The sequence below is a fragment of the Hyperoodon ampullatus genome (assembly GCF_949752795.1).
Source record: "Hyperoodon ampullatus genome assembly, chromosome: X".
Taxonomy (NCBI): Eukaryota; Metazoa; Chordata; class Mammalia; order Artiodactyla; family Ziphiidae; genus Hyperoodon; species Hyperoodon ampullatus.
In genome coordinates this window covers 57264463-57288551 of record NC_136913.1, presented here as the reverse complement: position 1 = coordinate 57288551, position 24089 = coordinate 57264463, and the positions used below count along the sequence as shown (strand labels likewise).

The 24089-nt window shown below is 36.7% G+C and overlaps 1 protein-coding gene across 2 annotated transcripts in view; it reads left to right on the top strand.

Moving 5' to 3' along the window:
* OPHN1 (oligophrenin 1) overlaps positions 1 to 24089 on the top strand; it is a gene marked incomplete at both ends in the record, with an annotated part of 648741 nt that overhangs the window by 204212 nt on the left and 420440 nt on the right. For both annotated transcript variants that reach the window (XM_079727359.1, XM_079727358.1), the window contains one exon: positions 18931 to 19026. In XM_079727359.1, the coding sequence (XP_079583485.1) occupies positions 18931 to 19026 (96 nt within the window). The remainder of the gene's footprint in view (positions 1 to 18930; positions 19027 to 24089) is intronic.

Sequence of the window (24089 nt, the reverse complement as noted above, 5' to 3'; positions counted from 1 at the left end):
TTAGGACTATAATGTCATGAATATGTGGTCTTTTGTTATAGTTTCACAGGTCTCTAAGTACCCACCCTTCCCAATTTTTCAGATTGAGTAAATTTTATTGTTCTATTTTCAAGTTCACTGATTCTTCCTTTGTCCTCTCTAGTTTGCTGTTGAGCCTATCCACTGAGTTTTTAAAATCTTAGTTATTGTATTTTCCACTTAATTATTTTAAAAATATCTTCTATTTCTTTTTTGGCACTTTCTATTTCTTTGCTGAGACTTTCTATTTTTTTTTTAATTTGTTTCAAACATGTTTGTGATTGTTTATTTTTATGATTGATGGTTTATAATCATTGTCGGATAATCCTAGCATCTGTATCATCTCTATGTCTATTGATTGTCTTTTCTCATATAGCTTGAAATCTTCTCAGTTTCTGATATTACAAGTTATTTTCAATTGAATTCTGGACATTTTGGATATTATGAGAATTTGAATCTTATTTAAATCTTGTGTTTTAGCACACCATCATGACACCACTCTTCTGGGTGACACACACTACCTCATTAATGCCAGATGGGGGCAGAAGTCCAGTTTTCCTACTCTTCAACTCTTGTGGCCCAGAGATACTATACTCCTTTCTGCTGGGGTGGGGGGATAGATATTCAGCTTCCCACTAGGCCTCCACTAGTACCATCTTTTCTGGGATGGGCAGGAGTGGCTCAGTACTGCTTCCCATGAGGTCAATTTACATTATGGGGACGGGATGGCCTTGTTATTCCTGGGTGAGTGTGGAAGTCCAGTCTTGGCTCTCCATTAGGTCTCCTCTCACACTACCCTAATGGGGAGGGTGATGGGTACAGTACTGCTGGGTGAGAGTGGATGTCCGAGCATATTTGTAGTCTACAGTGATAACATGTGGAGTAGGTGGCTTGTTACATCCCTGCAGGGATGAGAGTCCCACTTGGCCTTCTCTGACATTGCCATGATGATGTGATTGGGGTTGGAGTACTATGTTACAGGCTCTCAATTCAGCCTTTGTTGCTGTGGGGAGGGGGGCATGATGGTTTTCTGTGGTGTTTCCTGGTATAGACTGGTTATTGTCTAAAGGTTTTCTGTCTTGCTAGGCTGCTTCTTTTCTGTTCCTTGGTCTAGAGAGAGCAGATTTTTCATGGCCTGTATTTTGCTTGAGTCCCTTGACATTTCCAGATTGCTGGCTTCTTCAGCACCTAGGCTGGGATATATGAAGCCAAAATGTAACCCAGGGAACTCAACCCAGTGTCCTTTGTTGTAGTTGATAGAGTTTTCTTTTTTCTTTAAATTTAATTTATTTTTTTATACAGCAGGTTCTTATTAGTTTTCCATTTTATACATCTTAGTGTATATATGTCAATTCTAATATCCCAATTTATCACACCACCACCACCACCCCTGCCACTTTCCCCCCTTGGTGCCCATACATTTTTACTCTACATCTGTGTCTCTATTTCTGCCTTGCAAACCGGTTCATCTGTACCGTTTTTCTAGGTTCCACATATATGCGTTAATACGCGATATTTGTTTTTCTCTTTCTGACTCTCTTCACTCTTTATAACAGTCTCAGTTTTCTAATAGAGTTTCTATCAGGGTTTCTTGTTCTATCTTTTTTTTCCCTCTCTCTCTTTTAATATGTATTTTCCAGCTGTTTTTCTCTCTGTGTTATACTCTGGGTAATTTCCTCAGATCTGTTTTCTAATTTACTACTAGTAGGTTGCTAGCTTGTCTCTTTCAGTACTTTAAACCTAGTACTATTACTTTCTTCTCTTCTTTTCAGAGTCTTATGTTTGTTTCACATATAATATCCATGGTTTTTAACGTTACTTAGCAGGAGGAATAGGGAAAATTATGTCTTCTTTGTCATTCTAGAGACAAAAATCCTTTCCTCTTTTATTTTTTTAATTCTCTGAAACAACTTGTAAAACATTTAGATTATTTGATTCTTTTTGTGTGTGTGTCTGTGTGTGTGTGTGTGTGTGTGTGGTACGCGGGTCTCTCACTGTTGTGGCCTCTCCCGTTGTGGAGCACAGGCTCCGGACGTGCAGGCTCAGCAGCCATGGTGCACGGGCGCAGCCGCTCCACAGCATGTGGGATCTTCCCAGACCGGGGCACGAACCCGTGTCCCCTGCATCAGCAGGCGGACTCTCAACCACTGTGCCACCAGGGAAGCCCGATTATTTGATTTTTGAAGTCTTGTTAACATTCACCTGTAAAACTGCCTGAATTTTCTGTCTTTGTTACAGGAAAATGGTAAAGGTGCCAGTGGGTTGACTGTAGTTTATACTGAATATTTAACTATTTTAGTGTTTATTTGTCCTATTCAGATTTCCTGGTTTTTGTTGTTGTTGTTAGTTTACATAATGATGATGTTGAATTTTCCTGTCTGTGAAAATGATTTACCTCAATGTTTATTAAAGTGAAGCTTTTTTTGAAAATTATTTTAGAATTTGTAAATGTATTTACCCCACTTTTGTCTGACTTATTCCTAGTTACTTTACATTTTTACTGCAAATTGTCCTGGTGTAAATAATTCTGTAAACAATGTTTAAGTGATTGCCCATTTTACTATTTTGGAAAGTATTTTCATAACTTTTTATATAATTCTCTTATGCTTTTAAAAGCTCCCCTACATCTGTAGTTATATCCCCCTTTTATTCCTAATCTTGCTTATTTGTATTTTCTTGATCATTCTTGCTAGATGTTTGTATTTTTAGTCTTTTCAAAAACTAGTTTGTAATTTTGTTGGTCCTTCATATCTCTTTTCTTTTTCATTATTTTCTGCTTCTATACGTATTATTCCATTCCTTTTGCATTCTTTTGAAGACTAGTTTATTTTCCTAGTTTTTAAAATGGGATGCCAGTCTTTTCACTTATTTCTAATACATCCATTTAAGGTATAAATCTCTCATAAAAATCACTTCAGCTGCATACTGAAACTTTTGGTATGTAGTGTTTTCGTCCTTCATTGTATTTTGCAATTTTCATTATTTTATTTTATTTTTTAAAGATTTATTTATTATGTACTTATTTATTTTATTTATTTTTGGCTGTGTCAGGTCTTAGTTGCAGCATGCGGGATCTTTGTTGAGGCATGTGGGATCTTTTGTTGCCGCATGTGGGCTCTTCGTTGTGGTGCATGGGCTTCTCTCCAGTTGTGGAGTGTGGGTTTTCTCTTCTCTAATTGTGGCATGAAGGCTCCAGGGCACGTGGGCTCTGTATTTGTGGTGCAGGTTCCAGGGTGCATGAGCTCTGTAGTGTGTGGCATGCAGGCTCTAGTTGAGGCACGTGAGCTCAGTAATTGCGGTGTGTTGGCTTAGTTGCCCCATGGCATGTGGGATCTTAGTTCCCTGACCAGGGATCGAACCCACGTCCTCTGCATTGTAAGGTGGATTCTTTACCACTGGACCACCAGGGAAGTCCCTGTACTTTGCAGTTTTTAAAATGATTTCTTCTTTAATGTATACATTATTTAGAAGTTTATCTTTGTTATATTGTATCTTTTTGCTATCTTTATTATTGCTTTCTGAATTTGTTACTTTGTGGTCCCAAATTTGCATGGTAGTTTTGGGATCCTGCTGAGACTTTTCTGTGGTCTCTTATGTGGTCAGTTTTGGTTAATGTTACAAATTTATTTAAAAAATTAGAATGTTGGGCACAGATATATATATGTATATCACACCAAAACAATATATGTATTTACTATTTAGATTTTGCTTGTCATCGTGTTCAAATCTTTAAATATTCATACAAATAGTTTTTCTTTTTGATCTATCAGCACAGTTAAATTCTCACATTATGGTTAGGAATTTTTCAATTCTTTTCATTCTGTCAAATATCTATATGTATATGTATACATGAGGACATTTTATTAGGTATATATAGATTTTAGACATATATTCTTGGTTCACTATTCCTTTTACTGAGTAAAATCTAATTTTAGTCTTTTTAATATGTTTATTTGCTTTATTTTTGTCTGATTCTATATTGCTATTTAAGCTTTCTTTCGGTTGGTATTTTCCTGGTATATTTATTTTCTATTATACTATTTTCAACCATTTTTAGTGTTTATGTTTAGTTGTACTTCCTATAAACAGGATCTAGCCAGACTGTAACAAAAAATATTTCTATCTGTTTCATTACATGAGTGTACATTTATTGCACTTTTTATATAGTTAGATTTACTTTTGCCATTTTATTTTGTTTTTATCCTAATGACCATACTTTTTATTTCCTTTTCTGTGACTCCTGCTTCAATCTTGTTGTATCTTATTTTTTCCCACCAATTCCACTTGTTTCCTTTTAACAGATACACTTAAATATTTTATGACTAGACAAGGACCTTAGAACACCTTAAATTGAGCTACCATTTCCCGTCTTCTATTTCACTGATGACTGGTATTTTAGTTTCACTTTATCATTTACTCCCCCATTAGATACTATTAATAATTATTAGAGTTAATTTTGTTTACAGTTAGCATAACATCCTTGACTATTTTCTTGCCCTATTCTCTTTTTTATTGTGATAAAATATGTAAAATAAATTTTACCATTTTCATAATTTTTAGTGTACAATTCAGTGACATTGTGTACATTCATAATGTGGTGTAATGTTTACCACTATTCATTTACAGAACGTTTTCATCATACCAGTTGAAACTTTGTACCCATTATACAGTAACTCCTCATTGCCTTCTTCCTTCAATGACTGGTAGCCTATATTCTATGTTCTGTCTTTATGAATTTATCTATTCTAGATACCTCATATAAGTAGAATCATACAATATTTGTCCTTTGGTTTATTTCACTTAACATTGCATTTTCAAGATTTATCTATTTTGTAGCATGTATCAGTAGTTCATTGTGTGTTGTCAGGAATAATTATGTTACTAAAAATGCTTTTTTTCCCTTACATCAGTCAGGTGCAAACTTGGAATAAAACCAGGGAGAGTTGTATGAAAGTTAAAGAGATTTATTATCCTCACAGGACCTGGAATAGGGAGTACTGCCCTTCATGAAGGGGCCATGTGGGAGTAGCTTCAAGTGAATGGGGTCAACCAAGCAGATGGGGAGCTGAGAGAGAGAAGGGAGGAGAGGAGAAGCGAAGAAAAACTAAGAGAAAAGTGGCAAGTGACTTTATTGGGTTTAAGGTACAGTACACAGACAAAAGGCATGATGGGATTTCATTGATGTGACTGAACATTGCTAAGTCAAAATCAGGGGAGGGCAAAAAGGGAAACGTGTGGTGGGAACCAGCTTTATAACACTGGGCCACCTTGTTGCATGGTCAGAGGGCTCACAGTAGGTTTGTGGGGATGTTGAGGCAGCAGGAAAATATGAAGTTTTAAAAATTTATAATATGCATTCCTTTTTTTCCCAGTTTTATTGACATATAAGTGACATAACACAATATAAATTTAAGATGTACATCATAATGATTTGATATATGTATATATTACAAAGTGATTACCACAATAAGCTTTGTCAGCATCCATCACCTCACGTATTTAAAACTTTTTTTTCTTGTGATGAGAAATTTTAGCATCTACTCTCTTAGCAACTTTTGAATACACAGTATGGTATTGTTAACCATATTATGTTGTACATTACATCTTCAGAACTTAATTATCTTGTAACTGAAAGTTTGTCCTTTTTGACCACCTTCACCCAAATGATAGTTTCTAAATAACTTTTCCAACTAAAAAAATGTTTAAGACCAATTTAAGTATTTTTCCATCTCAGTTAGAATTATTGGCCAATCCTGTATCTTTTTTTTTTTAACATCTTTATTGGAGTATAATTGCTTTACAATGTTGTGTTAGTTTCTGCTGTATAACAAAGTGGATCAGCTATATGTATACATATATCCCCATATCCCCTCCCTCTTGCATCTCCCTCCCACCCTCCCTATCCTACCCCTCTAGGTGGTCACAAAGTAAATATTTTCTCCCATTCAGTAGGTTGTATTTTCGTTTTGCCAAAGGTTTCCTTTTCTGTGCAAAAGCTTTGAAGTTTAATTAGGTCCCATTTGTTTATTATTTCTTTTGTTTCTTTTGCCTTAGGAGACGGATCCAAGAAAATATTGTGGTGATTTATGTCAAAGAGTGTTCTGCCTATGTTCTCTTCTAGGAGTTTTATGGTTTCCATTCTTACACTTAGGTCTTTAAACCATTTTCAATTTATTTTTGTATATGGTGTGAGGGAATGTTCTAATCTCATTGTTTTACATGTGGCTGGCCAGTTTTCCCAGCACCACTTTTTGAAGAGACTGTCTTTTCTCCATTGTATATTCTTGCCTCTTTTGTTGTAGATTACTTGATCATACGTGTGTGGGTTTATTTCTGGGCTCTCTATTCTGTTCGATTGATCTATGTGTTTGTGTTTGTGCTAGCACCATGCTGTTTTGATTACTATAGCTTTTCAATATAGTCTGAACTCTTGGAGGTTTATATATCCAGTTTTGTTCTTTTTTTCTCAATATTGCTGTGTCACTTGGGGTCTTTTATGGTTCTCTATGAATTTTATGATTATTTGTTTTAGTTCTGTGAAAAATGTCATGAGTATTTTGATGAAGATTGCATTGAATCTGTAGATTGCTTTGGGTAATATGGCCATTTTAACAATATTCTTCCAATCCAAAGGTACAGAATATCTTTCCATTTCTTTGTATCATCTTCAATTTCCTTCATCAGTGTTTTATAGTTTTCAGAGAATTTGTCTCTCACCTCCTTGGTTAAGTTTATTCCTAGGTATTTTATTCTTTTTGATGAAATTTTAAGTGATATTTTCTTAACTCTCCCTTTCTGATACTGCATTATTAGTATATAAAAATAACAGTATTCTGTGTATTAATCTTGTATCCTGTAACTTTCCTGAATTTATTAGTTCTAATTTTTTGGAGTGGGCACTTTAGGGTTCTCTATATAAAGTATCATGTCCTCCTCAAATAGTGAGAATTGTAGCTCTTCCCTTCCAATTTGTATACCTTTTATTTCTTTTTCTTCTTTGATTGCTGTGGTTAGGACTTCCAGTTAAGAGAATTTTTCTTGATTTGGCCTTTGCTTGGTTGCAGTAAACATTTGTTTTCCAGAGCTCCTTCAAAGTTGGTTTAGACAGATTCTGGTTGTTTTTTGTTTGTTTGTTTTGATGTTTCTGTGGGGAACTAAGAGCTTGGAGCTTCCTAGGTTGCCATTTTACTGACCTCTACCCCCATGCCTTTTACTCCCTTCTTTTGTTATTCCTATTAGGGCCTCTTGTCCTTCTGTCTCTTTTATTTTCTTTTATATTTTCTCATTGTTTATTTCTCTACGCTCTTCTGGGTTGATATCCTCAGATCTGTTTTCCAATTCAGTACCAGTAGGTTGATTGCTCTTTTATCTCAGCATGTTAAAATTAATACTTCATTTTATTAACATTGGTTATTGCTGATGAGAAAATGTATGTCTGTTTATTGTCCCTTCTGAGATGATTGGATTTATTTCTTACTTCATCTCTGAATATCGTAAATATAACTATTAAAATACCTTTTCAGTTGCACTGTAATTCTCATTCTCAAAGAAAGGAATCCACTCATTTATTTTGGCTCTCATGTTACTTTCCTAGTATTATTTTTAATTTCTGACTATTAAGTTCTCCTGGGTAGGAGTTGTTTCTTTGAGAATTCCTCATGTACCCTGGGTTGTGGAGGCATCCTTAGGGGGCAGTTTTTCTTATACTTCCTCTTGGAGCTTGCTGCTGCTGGTTCAGGATCAGTTTTGAAGTTAATTTCTTTTAACCTATGTGTGCAGTACAATTTTGAACTTGAATCAACAAAAGCTTGTGGTTCTGGGTCACTGTTGATTTTAGCTCAGTGTGAGACTGAGACTGACTGTCTTCTATATTCCCTGCAGCATCCTAGGTCAGTGGGTTTCATGCAGGAACCTCATTCTAGCTCCCAACTCCAACAGAATGTTCCCCCTGCTTGTTGATAAAATCCCAACTCCTACATACAGTCACTTCATTTTATTCATGGTAATTACATTTTTAAAGTCATTAGAAACACTGAATTTGTGAATACTGAACCATTGCTCCTTGAGGGAATACAGAGGTTTCTTTAAGCTTCTTGTCACAACATATTCATCAACTGATCAATACATAACCTTGTTTTTTGTGTTTCTTTTTAAAGACATTGAACTCATGACCAATAGCACTATAATGCATGCCTACTCTAAGCTTATCTAATGTATGAAATTCCTCTGTAAGGCACAGGACAACCTTCTTATTTTTACAAACATGAGACAGCACTTAAGCAGTATGCTTAGGGGCAATATTAAACAGCTCAATCACCAACAAAAAGCACAAAAAATATGGAAATCATGACAATAAACAGACCACAAAAAGGACACTTGTTTACAGTATGAGAGTTGAAACAAGAAAGCAGTGTTGATTTTCATGACCTCTGCTGGGAAAATATATGTCAGTGAGTAGGCAAATTCGCAGATACAGAATCTGCAAATGATGAGAATCAACTGTATCTAGTTCTCATACCCTTCCGCTGGCTACTTGGTCTCAGCTACTGCTCTCTCCTCTGGTTTTGAATTTCCTCTTCTCCTCATTTCTGATACTTGAGAGTTCCCCCCCCCCAAATATTTATTTATATATATATTTATTTATTTTTGGCTGCATTGGGTCTTAGTTGCAGCACACGGGATCTTTCATTGCTTTGTGTGGGCTTCTCTCTAGTTGTGGTGCATGGGCTCCCTAGTTGTGGTGCACGGGCTCCAGAGCACGTGGGCTCTGTAGTTGTTGCATGAGGGCTTAGTTGCCCCGCGGCATGTGGGATCTTAGTTCCCTGACCGGGGATCGAATGCACGTCCCCTGCATTGGAAGGTGGATTCTTAACGACTGGACCACCAGGGAAGTCCAGAGAGTTTTGCTTCCTTTCTATGTCTGTTGGATATTTTAAAAGGCACACACACACACACACACACACACACACACACACGCACTTGTTGCATTTTACTTAACATTTCTATGTGTTTGGATTAGGAGGAGGGTTTATTGGTTGAATCAATCTGACTTATTGAGTGGGTGCTTTATTTAAAAGAGTCAAAGTCATACACTCAAGGCTGAGAGAGCTAGAAGAGACCTTAAAGATTTTCTTGCTGGAGAGTTCTTAAGTTGGACATCACAGCTTCTGGGAACTTGAGATTTTACAGATGTGTATATATATATACATTTTTCTGGGAAGAAAATCTGTATATTTTATCATACTCTCAACAAGTCTTTAAAATGCAAGAGCCACTGTTTGTCTAATTCTATTTTAATTTTTATAGGACATTTTCATTAGATGTTCATAGCAGTCTTATTAATAGGAACAATAGCCCAATTTTAAAATAAAAATAGTTGGCATTTATAAAGTGATCTCTAGTTTTTAAAGTATGACATCTTAATCTCCCCAATAACCCTCTGAGGTAGACGATATTATAATTTTACATATAAACTGAAGGCAATCATAGTAGCTGGTAAGTAGTAAGGATTCTTTTAAATCAAGGCCCAGAGAGGCGAAGTAACTTGCCCATACCCACAAAGCTGATAAGTTCCAGAGCCAAGACTTAAAACTGCAGCCCTACCAGGTGTTAATATGAGGATTCATTTAAGCTAATAAATTGTTAAGTGTAAAGGGATGCATATATTAAGGGAACAACTTTTTTTAAACTGAAAGCAGCAAAAACCATCAAGCCTGGCAATCCCTTGGGCATTCCACTGTTTAATATGCTTAAGAAGTAGAAATGCATCCATCAGATTTTGAGTCATAATGAAATTTGGCTACTTGAGTTTCATCCCAATTAAAATATGGGTGCAGTCTCTATTTCATTTATTTCTGCTCTGATTTTTTTCCTTGTACTAACTTTGTAATTTGTTCTTTTTTTCTAATTCCTTTAGGTGTAAGTTTAGGTTGTTTATTTGAGATTTTTCTTGTTTCCTGAGGTAAGCTTGTATTGCTATAAACTTCCCTCTAAGACCTGTTTTCTGCTACATCCCATAGATTTTGGATCGTTGTATTTTTTTGTTTTAATTTATAAATCTATTTTACCACTCCTTGGCTTTGATTGGAATTTTTAGTACATTCATGTTTAATTTAATATTAACAAGGTGGGATTTACATCTACCATTTTGCTATTTATTTTTGGTGTGCCTTGTATCTCTCTTATTCTTCTATTCTTCTACTATTGTCTTCTTTTGTGTAAAAAAGATTTTCTAGTAGACAATTTTAGTTTGCTATTTATTTTACTATATATTTTCAGCTGTTTACTTATTGGTTGTTCTGGGAAATACAATTGATATCTAACCTTAATAATGTAGGACAGATTAATACGAATTCTGTAATACATAAAAACTTTTCTCCAATATAGCTATGTTACCTCCCCTTTCTTTTGTGCTAGTATTTTCATACAAATTACACTTAATACATTATAATTTCATCAACATAGTTTTATAACTATTGCTATGCACAGTTTTCTCTTGACTCATACATAAAGAGAAAAGACTAACAAACAAAATACATTTACTCTATCTTCTATATTTGCATGTATTTCTTTTGCTGGTGGCATTCACTTCCTCATGTGGATCAAGTTACTGTTTACTGTCCTTCGATTTTCACCTGGAAGACTCCCTTTAGTATTTATCGTAATGCACTTTTGCTAACAACAGAGTCTTTCAGTTTCTGTTTATATGGGAATATCTTAATTTTTTCTTCATTTTTGAAGATTAATTTTGACAGATATAGAGTATTTTTGATACTTTTTATTCCCCCAGAACTTTGAATATGTCACTTCACTGTTTTTGGGCCTTTGTGCTTTCTGATGAAAAGTCAGCTGTTAATCTTATTGAGGCTCTCTCTTGTACATAATGAGTCAATTTTTCTTCTCTTTAAGCTTCTCTTTCTTTTTCTTTCAGTAGTTTGTGATGTTTGTAGGTGTGTGTGTGTTTCAGTTTGTCTTCCTTAAAGTGTGTTGAGCTTGTTGGGAGTACAGATTAATGTTTTTCATCAAATGTGGCAAATGTTATTTCTTTCCCTTTCTTTCTCTCCTCTTCTGGGATTCCCACTATGTGTGTAGTGTCACTCTTGTTGGTGTTCCACAGGTCTCTGAGGTTCTGTTTATGTTTCTCCATTCTCTTTTCTTTCTGTTTCATAGACTGGATTATCTCAATTGACCTGTCTTCAAGTTCACTGACTCTTCTGCATGCTGAAATTTAATCTTAAGCCATTGTAGTAAAATTTTTATTTACTTATTATTGTACTTTTTATATCTTTATTGGAGTATAATTGCTTTACAAAAATGTTGTGTTAGCTTCTGCTGTACAAAAAAGTGAATCAGCTATATGTATACATTTATTCCCATATGCCCTACCTCTTGCGTCTCCCTCCCACCCTCCCTATCCCACCACTCGAGGTTGTCAGAAAGCATCGAGCTGATCTCCCTGTGCTAAGCAGCAGCTTCCCACTAGCCATCCACTTTACGTTTGGTAGCGTATATATTATCAGTGCTACTCTCTCACTTTGTCCCAGCTTCCCCTTCCCCTGCGTGTCCGGAAGTCCGTTCTCTACATCTGCATCTTTCTTCCTGCCCCACCACTAGGTTCATCAGTACCAGTTTTTTAGATTCCATATATGTGCGTTAGTATACAGTATTTGTTTTTTCTTTCTGACTTACTTCACTCTGTATGACAGAGGCTAGGTCCATTCACCTCACTACAAATAACTCAATTACTTTGCTTTCTATGGCAGCATAATATTCCATTGTATATATATATACCACATCTTCTTTATCCATTCATCTGTCGATGGACATTTAGGTTGCTTCCATGTACTGGCTATTGTAAATAGTGCTGCAATGAACATTGTGGTATGTGACTCTTTTTGAATTATGGTTTTCTCAGGGTGTATGCCCAGTAGTGGGATTGCTGGGTCATATGGTAGTTCTATTTTTAGTTTTTTAAGGAACCTCCATAATGTTTTCCATGGTGGCTGTATCAATTTACATTCCTGCCAACAGTTCAAGGGGGTTCCCTTTTCTGCATACCCTCTCCAGCATTTATTGTTTGTAGATTTTTTGATGATGGCCATTCTGACTGGTGTGAGGTGATACCTCACTGTGGTTTTGATTTGCATTTCTTTAATGATTAGTGATGTTACGCATCTGTTCATGTGTTTTTTGGCAATCTGTATGTCTTCTTTGGAGAAATGTCTATTTAGGTCTTCCACCCATTTCTGGATTGGGTTGCTTATTTTTTCGATACTGAGCTGCATGAGCTGCTTGTATATTTTGGAGATTAATCCTTTGTCAGTTGCTTCATTTGCAAATATTTTCTCCCATTCTGAGGGTTGTCTTTTCATCTTGTTTATGGTTTTCTTTGCTGTGCAAAAATTTTAAGTTTCATTAGGTCCCATTTGTTTATTTTTGTTTTTACCTCCATTACTCTAGGAGGTTGGTCAAAAAGGGTCTTGCTGTGATTTATGTCATAGAGTGTTCTGCCTATGTTTTCCTCTAAGAGTTTTATAGTGTCTGGCCTTACATTTAAGTCTTTAATCCATTTTGAGTTTATTTTTGTGTATGGTGCTAGCAAGTGTTCTAATTTCATTCTTTTACATGGAGATGTCCAGTTTTCCCAGCAGCACTTATTGAAGAGGCTGTCTTTGCTCCATTGTATATTCTTGCCTCTTTGATCAAAACTAAGGAGACCATATGTGCGTGGGTTTCTCTCTGGGCTTTCTATCCTGTTCCATGCATCTATCTTTCTCTTTTTGTGCCAGTACCATACTGTCTTAATTACTGTAGCTTTGTAGTATAGTCTGAAGTCAGGGAGCCTGATTCTCCAGCTCCGTTTTCGTTTTCAAGATTGCTTTGGCTATTCGGGGTCTTTTGTGTTTCCATACAAATTGTGGATTTTTTTTGTTCTAGTTCTGTGAAAAAAGCCAGTGGTAGTTTGACAGGGATTGCATTGAATCTGTAGATTGCCTTGGGTTGTAGAGTCATTTTCACAATGTTGATTCTTCCAATCCAAGTACATGGTATATCTCTCCATCTATTTGTATCCTCTTTAATTTCTTTCATCAGTGTCTTATAATTTTCTGCATACAGGTCTTTTGTCTTCTTAGGTAGGTTTATTCCTAGATATTTTATTCTTTTTGTTGCAGTGGTAAATGGGAGTGTTTTCTCGATTTCACTTTCAGATATTTCATCATTAGTATATAGGAATGCCAGAGATTTCTGTGCATTATTTTTTTATCCTGCTACTTTACCAAATTCATTGATTAGCTCTAGTAGTTTTCTGGTGGCATCTTTAGGATTTTCTATATATAGTATCGTGTCATCTGCAAAGAGTGACAGTTTTACTTCTTTTCCAATTTGGATTCTTTTATTTCTTTTTCTTCTCTGATTGCTGTGGCTAAGACTTCCAAAATTGTGTTGAATAATATTGGTGAGAGTGTGCACCCTTGTCTTGTTCCTGATCTTAGAGGAAATGGTTTCAGTTTTTCAACATTGATAATAACGTTGGCTGTGGGTTTGTCATATATGGCCTTTATTATGTTGAGTTTGGTTCCCTCTATGCCCAGTTTCCTGAGAGTTTTTATCACAAATTGGTATTGAATTTTGTTGAAAGCTTTTTCTGCATCTATTGAGATTGTCATATGGTTTTTATGCTTTAGTTTGTTAATATGGTGTTTCACATTGATTGATTTGCATATATTGAAGAATCCTTGCATTCCGGGGGGAATCCCGTCTTGCTCATTTTATATGATCCTTTTAATGTGCTGTTGGATTCTGTTTGTTAGTATTTCGTTTGTGTGTTTATCAGTGATATTGGCCTGTAATTTTCTTTTTTCATGACGTGTTTGTCTGGTTTTGGTATCGGCATGATGGTGGCTTCATAGAATGAGTTTGGGAGTGGTCCTCCCTCTCCTGTATTTTGGAAGAGTTTAAGAAGGATGGGTATTAACTCTTCTTTAAATTTTTAATAGAATTTGTCTGTGCAGTCATCGGGTCCTGTGCTTTTGTTTGTTGGAAGATTTTTAATCACAGTTTCCATTTCAGTGCTTGTGAGTGGTCTGTTTATATTTTCTCTTTCTTCCTGATTCAGTCTGAGAAGGTTTTGCTTTTCTAAGAATTTGTCCATTTCTTCCAGGTTGTCCATTTTATTGGCACATAGTTGCTTGTAGTAATCTCTCATGATCCTTTGTATTTCTGTGGTGTCAGTTGTTACTTCTCCTTTTTAATTTCTAATTCTTTTGATTTGAGTCTTCTCCCGTTTTTCCCTGATGAGTGCAGCTAATGGTTTATCAATTTTGTTTATCTTCTCAAAGAACCAGCTTTTAGTTTTATTGGTCTTTGCTATTGATTCCTTGTACTTTTTAACTACAGAAGTTTTAATTGGCTCTTTTAAAAATATCTCCAGCCCTCTACTGTTATTGTTTATTTGGTGACACATCATTCTCATTCTCTTCTTTAGTTATTAGGCATGGTATAGTTTAATTCTTTGAACACATTTAAAATAGTTAATTCAAAAAATTTTTTTGAAGTCCTATGTCTGCGCTTCCTCCTTAATAGTTTCTATTGATAACCTTTTTTTTTTTTTTTCTTGAGTATGGGGCAGTATTCTCTGTGTGTCTTGTAATTTCTTGTTGGAAAGGGTACATTGTGACAACTCTGAAAACTAGATCCTGTCTCCCTCCCAGGGTGTTTTATAAGTAAGTCTTATTGTTCTTTCTTTTTTGACTTCCTGGACTATATCTGTCTTAAAGTCTGTGCTTTGTGTTGTGTGAAGCCACTGAAGTCTTTGATAGGTTAGCTTAGTATTCTGCTAATGATTGGACAGTGATTTTATTAAACAATTTTAACCAGTAAGTCTTCCAGCTTTTGCTGCAAGGCTTTGTGTGTGTTTTAAGGCCTGCCTTCAACATTTGGGCAATAAATTTACAACGTTGCCTTACCATTCTCTCCCTGCTTGTACAGGGCCTCAAATTCAGGCAGAAGAGAGAGATTAAGGCCTTTTAAAGTCTTCTGTGGGCAGACACACAACCCAGAGTGTGCATACATTTCTTTGCATTTAAGTGTCTTTCTAGATTTCTTGGAATAGTTTTCACCTTTGCAAAGACCCCTATGGGTATGTTTTTCTCTAATTTGTCATTCTTTTTTTTTTCTTAGCAGGTGTTTTGTTCAGCCAGTTTATAAGTCCAATTTGGACATCACTTCAGGTCACCACAGTCTTAAACAATTTCAGATGATTGTTTTTATAAATGCTCCAATGGCAGCATAGTTTACACAGAATGAACTTTGCATTAAGAGAAGCAAAGACAAACTCTAAGAATGGAGCTTTCTCCTGTCAGACTGGACAAATAGTAATCATTCTCTGAGAGTGGGGCCTTGTGAACCTCCAACCCGCTTCTGCCCTCTCCAGTGGCTGCTAAAGTGTTGGTTTTCATAGATACTCTAGTTGTGAGGCTGTTGGTTTTTAGTGTTCTTGCAGAGATTGCAGAGCTGGAGAGAAGGTGATTTGATTAGGATAACTTAATATATCACAAAATTCACTGTTTTTATAAAAAATTCACTCTTTTGTTTTGAATATACAGCCCTTAGATTGTTAAGCTTTAGTTAATTTAGATAGTACTTGTGATATATATATATATATATATATATATATATATATATATATGACAAAAAACTTGGATCCAGAATATATAAAGAAATTTTATAGCTCAATAATAAGAAAATAAACAACTCAATCATAAAACAAGCAAAAATTTGAACAGATCCTTTATAAGAAAAAATATTACAAATATCCAATAAGTACATGATAAGATACTCAGCAGCATTAGTCATCAGGAAATACCACTACACACCCATTAGAATGGCTAAAATTAAAATTAGGAAGTAAATAACCAGAGGCTGGAAAGTATGTGGATCAACTGAAATTCTCATACATTGTTGATAAGAATACAAAATGGTACAAGGGCTTTGGAAGACAGTTTAACCTTTTCATATATAGTTTAATATACATTTACCAACTAACCATAAAACACATTCATTGAGCTCCTAGGGTGCACTCCTTGGGAGAAGTGAAAACATATGTCTCAGAAATAATTTTACATGAGTGTTTATAGCAGTTTTTATTCATTATAGTGAAAAGCTAGAAACATCGCAAAAGTCCCTGAATAGGTGAATGAATGAATTATTGTATATTTACACAATAGGATACTGCTTAGCAACAAAAAGGATGAATTACTGATTCATGAATTACCAAGACATCCTTCAGACTTAAATAAGTTGGAAATAAAAGAGGATATTCCATATGATTCTGTAGAAAGCTATAGTGATAAAAAACCATATTGGGATCTATATAATATGAATTAGTTAACTAATCAATCCCGTTTATATTCTGCCTCATTCCCCGGAAGCTTCAATTGCCTAAAAGGCACTATCCAACTACATTCTAAAATGAGTTAGGAAACGATGAGGGAAAAACATCATAGAAGGCACACGAATAAATAAGAAGGTGATTGAGGGAGAACTGACAAAACAGCTTGAAAAATTATGAGATAGTGGCTTTGTGGGCAGGGGTGGGGCAGTATCAGGGAGGATATAAGGATGAATTTACATGGTTTGGAGTGGTGCAGTGAATTTTAGGATGATAAGGAAATAAATGTCCCATCCATGGTAAGCATTTCTAGGTTATCTGTTGATTCTTTGTAGTCAAGAAGTCACCCAACACATTTATCTAAAATATATGTCTTTCCTGGCATTTCCCTCAGTACAGAGGCCAAATAAATGAGACCTTCTTTCCATGAAGAGCTGTTAATTTGTGTTTGTATTTTCGTGCATGTAATTTGCTTCATGGTCTCATTTTTTGGGTTTGTTTATAAGGTGAGGATAGTAATACCTACCTTTAGATACTTTGGAAGAGTAAATGAAAAGTGTGCAAAGTCCTTCATAAACATTTTCAAGCTCTGTGCAGGTGTAAGGTAGTGTTTTGAAGTCCAAGAAATCTGGAGAAGAGTGTTGGTGCAAATAATGAGAAAGGGAATGAATATAACTCCTTTCTCACTCCATGCCTTTACTTACAAAATACTGTAAATGTTGAAAATCATAATATTTGTGGTTTCTAAAATGTTCATATAATTCTAACTGAGGAGTGATTTATAACTGTACCTTGCTCAGCTCAATTTACGAAATCCTGGTATTTGTGAAAGGACAGTACAGTGAATATTATATTTAATTTCCCTGAGTAAAATGGAGCACATGGGAAACTCTGGCCTTGCTTTTGTTTTTTGCTGCTGGCCAAAGAGGCCAGAGAAAAGTTTACCAGATATGGAACCAGTTCTGTGTTCTCTTTGCTGATGAAATGTGGAAGGCAGGGTGTGCATGCTCCTCTCACATTTATGTGGCCTGATTTGAAGTGGAAAATGTGATTCTAAAATGTGGAAATTTGAAAAGGAATGATAACCTGGTCTGCAGTCTCCAATCTCTGTAAAGTATTATTATTATTGTTATTGTTGTTATTATTATTGCCAATTATGTGTTCAGAGGGTCAAGGATCTAAATAGTAAAAATAAGTACTTCTGAAAATGGGACATAGACAAGAAGGTAATAAAATTCTTGGCATGTTTATCTGCTCCAGACAAATGCCTAAGCATGTTTTATTGTGTTTAACCATGATAGCCTAACCATGATAACTTTTCATTGAAAGTACTGTTGTTTGCATTGTATCCCTTTCTGTTAGGGTGAGAGCAGAAACTTTCAGTAGCTTGTATATCTGATATGAAGGTGGAGGATGATGAAACTAAGGAGTGAAAGAAGAAATAGGAAAAGGGGACCAAAAATTACCAAGAAGCTTGATCTTTCCTAGAATATGGTCTTAATGTGTTACTTTAGTTGGTGAGAGCAGTGCTCCTCAACCTCTAAAGAGCATATGAATCCCCTAGGGATTGTATAAAAATGCAGTTTCTGATTTTGTAGGTCTGGGGTGTGACCTGGGAATGTGTATTTCTATCAAGCTCCCAGGTGATGATGATACTGCTGGCCTGAGAACCACTCTTGGCGTAGCAAGATTGGAAGTTTGGCTGGATATACTGGTGAAAGTCATATTTTAAAAATTTCAATAAGGATAATTTGTCAAAAGGGTAGCTATTTGTGATTTAATTTTACATCATCATTAAACTTCTTTGTAATAAAATTCAAAATCATTGACCAAAAATAAAAACATCTGTCTGGCCATACCACCCTCAATTTTTCATCAATTATCTCCTTATTTTAGGTCCCTTAGTGAATACTCTGTGAGCAAGTTAAATTTGTCCCTCTGCCAGGTAGTATCTTAACCCAGGCTGCCATCTGGTTAATGTGTAAAATGTCCAGCTGTTACTACCTATGTTGTCATGGGAAATGCCCTAGAGACGCAGACAGACCACCGGGCTTCTAGTTCCAGCTCTTCCAGATAGCTCTGGAACCTGGAGCTATTTTTTTTAATTTGTACAATGATTGTGGATATTTGTTTGGTAGAGGTAAGAACGCATCTAGTCCAGTGTCCATAATAGGCACTCAATAAAGCTTAAGGAGACTCTCTTAGGAGTACAACTAAGTAGCTTTAGGTCTTACAGGCTTTGGGTAGAACAGGTCATATAGGACAGGGATTGAAGATAAAACATGTACCATGACTTAAACGAAGGACTTCACTAAGCTGCCCTACTTCATCTTTAATGTGTGGTTTTCGTTGCTCAAATTTTCTACTGAAGGTCTGGTTTTTGGTTTAATGGCTTGCAATGCAATTTGCTACCTGCTAGGAGCACTTCCCTTTGTTTTTCTCCTGTCTGCTCTAACAGAGATGAGGAAATCAGACAAAAGCCAGCAGTATTGACCATTTCTCCTGTTTCCCTTCCTTTACAGATTACTCCTCTGCTGTTCAGAAATTTTCCCAAACGTTGCAGTCCTTTCAGTTTGATTTCATTGGAGACACTCTGACTGATGACGAGATTAACATTGGTAAGTCTTCAGCTACATAGGGCCATGTGCCTTTCATATCAGGTCTGAGAAAAAGCAGCCTCCTTGTTCTGTGGGTATAGAAAACTTGGGCATCTTTATTCCCTGCTGTCCCCTGTTGTGCCAAGCTCCTGGGAGACTGCTTAAGAAACATAAAGAAACATTCCCTTATAGTCCCATTTCCTCCTCACACAAAAGCAATCAAAAGATATCCCTTAAACCTCCATTGAGGTCTTTGACTCAGTCTGCAGGGGAATTTTTCTTTAAAGAAGCTAACACACGAAAATAGATGTTTTTGTGAAGGATAAAGAGTGATTTTTGTTTGTTTGTTTGTTTTTTCACAAAATAATTTAGAGTAAGGTTCTTCTAAGGAACAAAATCCCCGAGAAAGTTTAAAATTAGCATTTATATATGTACAGCTTTTAAGGCAACAGGAGATTTGGCATCTCTCTTGGGAGCTGAACTTAACTCGCTCTGTGAGCTGCATGATGTTGGACAAGATATTTCCTCTCTCTGAGCCTTAGTCTTCTCCTCTGTAAAATGTGGTTAATATTTATCTCTCAAGGATGTTACAATTAGGAGATTGAACAGTGGAAGTAAGAACTTTGTGTTTGTTATGAAGTTAATTATGGCCCTGGGGCCAATCTTCTCTGCCACATTTTTTTGTAAATAAAGTTTTGTTGGAACACAGGCTTAACTGGAATACAGTTAAATATTGTCTGTGGGTGATTTTATAGTACAACGGCAGCATTGAGTAGTAGTGGCAGAGACTGCGTGACTTTCAAAGCCTCAAATATTTGCCCTCTGGCCACTGAAAAAAAAGTTTGGTAACCACTGAGTTAATTGTCGTGGTCCGAATGCGGGTTAGAAAAGAATTTCCAGACACAAGGCAGAATGTAAAGAAGGTAGAATTTATTAGAGGGAAAGGTCGCTCCCAGAACCGCAGGCCGACTTCCTAGTAGTCTGGGAGAGTCGAGCCTGAACATGTGCTATTGATCAGTTTTTATAGCCAGAAAACAAAGGAATAGTCCGAGGTGAAAATTTAGTTTACTTATTGGTCGAGGCACATATACCTTCCTTCTGTAGGGTGGGAGTGGGGCAGGGCATATGCCTTTCCTTATTTGGGACAGGTCCAGTTGCCCAGGTGGGCGTCGCCCAGGTGGGCTCAGGAATTTTGTAACCATCGTGACATGGTGGGGAGGGAGACTAAGAGTCGGGTAGGGGTTGTAATGCTGAAACTTTTTCAGGCAGTGTTGTCCTTTGTCCTTGAAGCACCATTGTCCTTGGAGTACCACATTCAAGAGTTAGTGTAAAGCATTTGCTAGATGAGAGCACAGAAATAGTGTGAACGATCTAATGTCACCAAAACAATTATATTTATGAGCCCAAGAACTAAAGTATAAAATGTATTATTATTATATTAAATGCTCTTTGCAGTAAATATGAATAATATATATAAGTATAAAGTTACCTTTAATCATAAGATATTTCAGCACAGAAGCAATGTATTGGATGTATTGGCATATTGTCTTTTAACTCTCTTTTGTACATGTATCTGTTTTGTGTATGTGTAATTTAGTTCATACTAAATACATAATTTTATCTAATTTTAACCTGACATTTCATCAAGTATTTTCTCATGTCATTTAAAAATTTTCATAAGCTTCATTGGATGGGGCAAGAACATTGTTTTGTTCATTACTATTTCCCTAGCATGTAGAGGAGTACCTAGCATATAGTAGATGCTCAATACATGTTTGTTGAATGAATGAGTAATGGATGCATTTGAGTTTCATTATTATAGGAGCTATACTTTATATACTCTTCAACTGTTGTTAGAAATTTAGCTTATTTCCAATTTTTCATGATCATAAATAATACTGCAATAAGTATTTTTATGAGGTTGATGACTAATGTTTTGGATAAATGTGGCAGTGTAACTAGTGAGGCAGACATTTGCATTTGGATTATTTCTTTATTCACTCCACTTCATTCTACTTCTGCAAATCTATCTTGGTCTAAGGACATGGCTTATTTAAAAGTTAATATTGTGAGAGTCAGATAGTCCAAGTTTGAACTCTAGCTTTGCAACTTATTAGCTGTGTAACCTTGGCAAGTGACTTCACCTCTCTGAGTGTTACATTTCTCATCTGTAATATGGGGATGAGGTGATCAATGCCACATGTGCACAGTGCTTAAATAAATGTTAGTTATTTAATCATTATTATTAATATAAGGTTTGGTTACTTTGTACCTTGCAATGGACTGAATGTTTTTGTGTCTTCCACAAATTCATATGTTGAAATTCTAACCTCCAATGTGACAGTATTAGGAGGTGGGGCCTTTGGGAGGTAATTAGGTCATGAAGGTGGAGCCCTCATGGATGGGATTAGTACCCTTATAAAAGAGACTCCAGAAAGCTCTCTCACCCTCTTTCCATCCTGTGAGGATACAGTGAGAAGTTGGCAGTCTGCAACCTGGGAGAGAGCTCTCAGGAGAACCTGACCTTGATCTCAGACTTCTAGCCTCCAGAACTGTGCAAAATAAATTTCTGTTATTTATAAGCCACACAGTCTATGGTATTTTGCTATAGCGTCCTGAACTCAGTTAAACACGAATTGGTACTGAGAAGTCTGGGGTGCTGCTATAACAGATACCTAAAAATGTGGAAGTGGCTTTGGAACTGGGTAATGGGCAGAAGCTGAAAGAATTTTGAGGTGCATGACAGAGAAAGCCTAGATTGCTGTGAATGGAATTTTAAAGGTGATTCTGGCGAGAGCTCTGAAAGAAGAAAGAGTGGTAGAGAAAGCTTCAGTCTTCTTGGACAATACCTAAGTAATCATGGACAGAATATTGGTAGAAATATAGATGGTAGAGTCCATTTTGAGGAGGTCTCAGACAGAGAGGAGGAACATGTTATGGGACAATGGAGAAAGGTGATCCTTGTTATAGAGAGGCAAATAATTAGGCTGCACTGTTTGTGTTCTAGTGTTTTTTGGAAGGTGAAACTTGCAAGCAATGAAATTGGATATTTGGCTAATGTGGTTTCTAAGCAAGTGTTAAAGGAGTGGCTTGGTTTACCCTGACTGCTTATACTAAAATGTCAGAGGAGAGAAATGAAGAGAAGGTGAAAGTTTTAAGCAAAAAGGAACCAGAACTTAAAGATTTATCCATATTACAAAAAATGAGAACGTGTATTTGGAAGAAAGCACTAAAGGTATGGTAGACGTACAATTTGATAAGGAGATTAATGTGGGTGTGAACCATGGATTTAATCAACCATCTCAACAAAACCTAGGAATAGAGATGGGATTATACCAGCAGAAACACTGCCAGCTAGGACTAAAGGAAACAGAAAACAAGACAAAATGAAGGAAAACTTATTAGATCCTATAGGACCAGACCATAGAGCAATGTGAACCTGCACTATTCTTCTTCAAAACAAGGGAAGAAGGACCCTGAAGGTGATTCAGAGGTCATCAGGGCTGCCACTCCCACCCCAGGCGTAGGGGTAGGGCCACTCTGCAGAATCCTAAGGATACACACAAACCTCTCTCCCCACGCCTCCTCCAGACAGAGAACCAAAATGTGTGGGGCCATTGCAGAGAGCCACAGTGTGGGCAGCCCTCCACCAAACTGTGGGGGTGATGTTGCTACTCCAGTGGGTCCAGAAGTCTAGACTGCTGCGCCAGTGGGTCTAGAAAGCAGAGCATCAGGCCAAAGAGCATTATTCTCAAGACTTAAGATCATATGGAACTTGCCTTGCTAGATTTTGGGCTTGCTTGGGACCTATCACTCCTTCCTTCTTTCTTTCTGGAGTGGGAATGTCTATCTTATGCATGTCCCATCATTGTATTTTGGAAGCACATAAGTTGTTTGTTTTCACAGGTTCACAGCTAGAGAGGAATTTTGCCTCAGTATAATCTGTACCTTGAGTCTCACCCATATTTGATTTAGATATTTAGATGAAATTTTGGACTCTAGACCTAAGAGTTGATACTGGAATGAGTTGACTTGTAGGGCTGTTGGGATGGAATTAATATATTTTACATGTGAGAAGGACATGAATTTTATGGAGCAGGGGATGGAATGCAACAGACTGAATGTTTGTATCTCCCCCAAATTCATGTTAAAAGCCTGTCCCCAAAGTGATGGTACCGGGAGGTGGAGCCTTTGGGAAGCGATTAGGTCATGAGGGTAGAACCCTCATGAATGGTTTTAGTGCCCTCATGAAAGGGACCCCAGAGAGCTCTCTAGCCCTCTTTCCATCATGTTAGGATACAGCAAGAAATCAGCAGTCTATAAGATGGAAGAGGGCACACTCCAGAACCCAACCATGCTGGCACTCTGATATTGGACTTCCAGCCTCCAGAACTGTGAGAAATTTCTATTGTTTATACACCATCCAATCTATGGTATTTTGTTATAGCATCCCAAACTAAACATATTTCTTTCTTAAAAATAACTACTACTTGCCTATCAATTGGTAACCTTGAAGATTGCAGATGCATGGTATGTGGAATTTCGTAAATATGTCTTTTTTCTACTAAAAAATGTCAGACTAGTCTTCCCTGGTGGTGCAGTTGTTGAGAGTCCTCCTGCCAATGCAGGGGACGCGGGTTCATGCCCCAGTCTGGGAAGATCCCACATGCCGCGGAGTGGCTAGGCCCGTGAGCCATGGCCGCTGAGCCTGCGTGTCCGGAGCCTGTGCTCCACAACGGGAGAGGCCACAACAGTGAGAGGCCCGCGTACTGCCAAAAAAAAAAAAAAAGAATGTCAGACTTTGAACAGGTGCCCATTTTCCCTAACGCCAACCAACAGATCTGAGATGTGTCCCATATCTTCTTTTATGTTGAACTTTGTGTTTCAACTCTCTCACCCCTCTGAAACCCACCATAATTGTCAACTACTACCAGCAGCATAAAAGAGTGTGTGAGCTTGAGCATAATGGCTTATAAACAAAAATAAAAATGACCCACCCGGGCTTCCCTGGTGGTGCAGTGGTTGAGAGTCCGCCTGCCGATGCAGGGGACACGGGTTCGTGCCCCGGTCTGGGAGGATCCCAC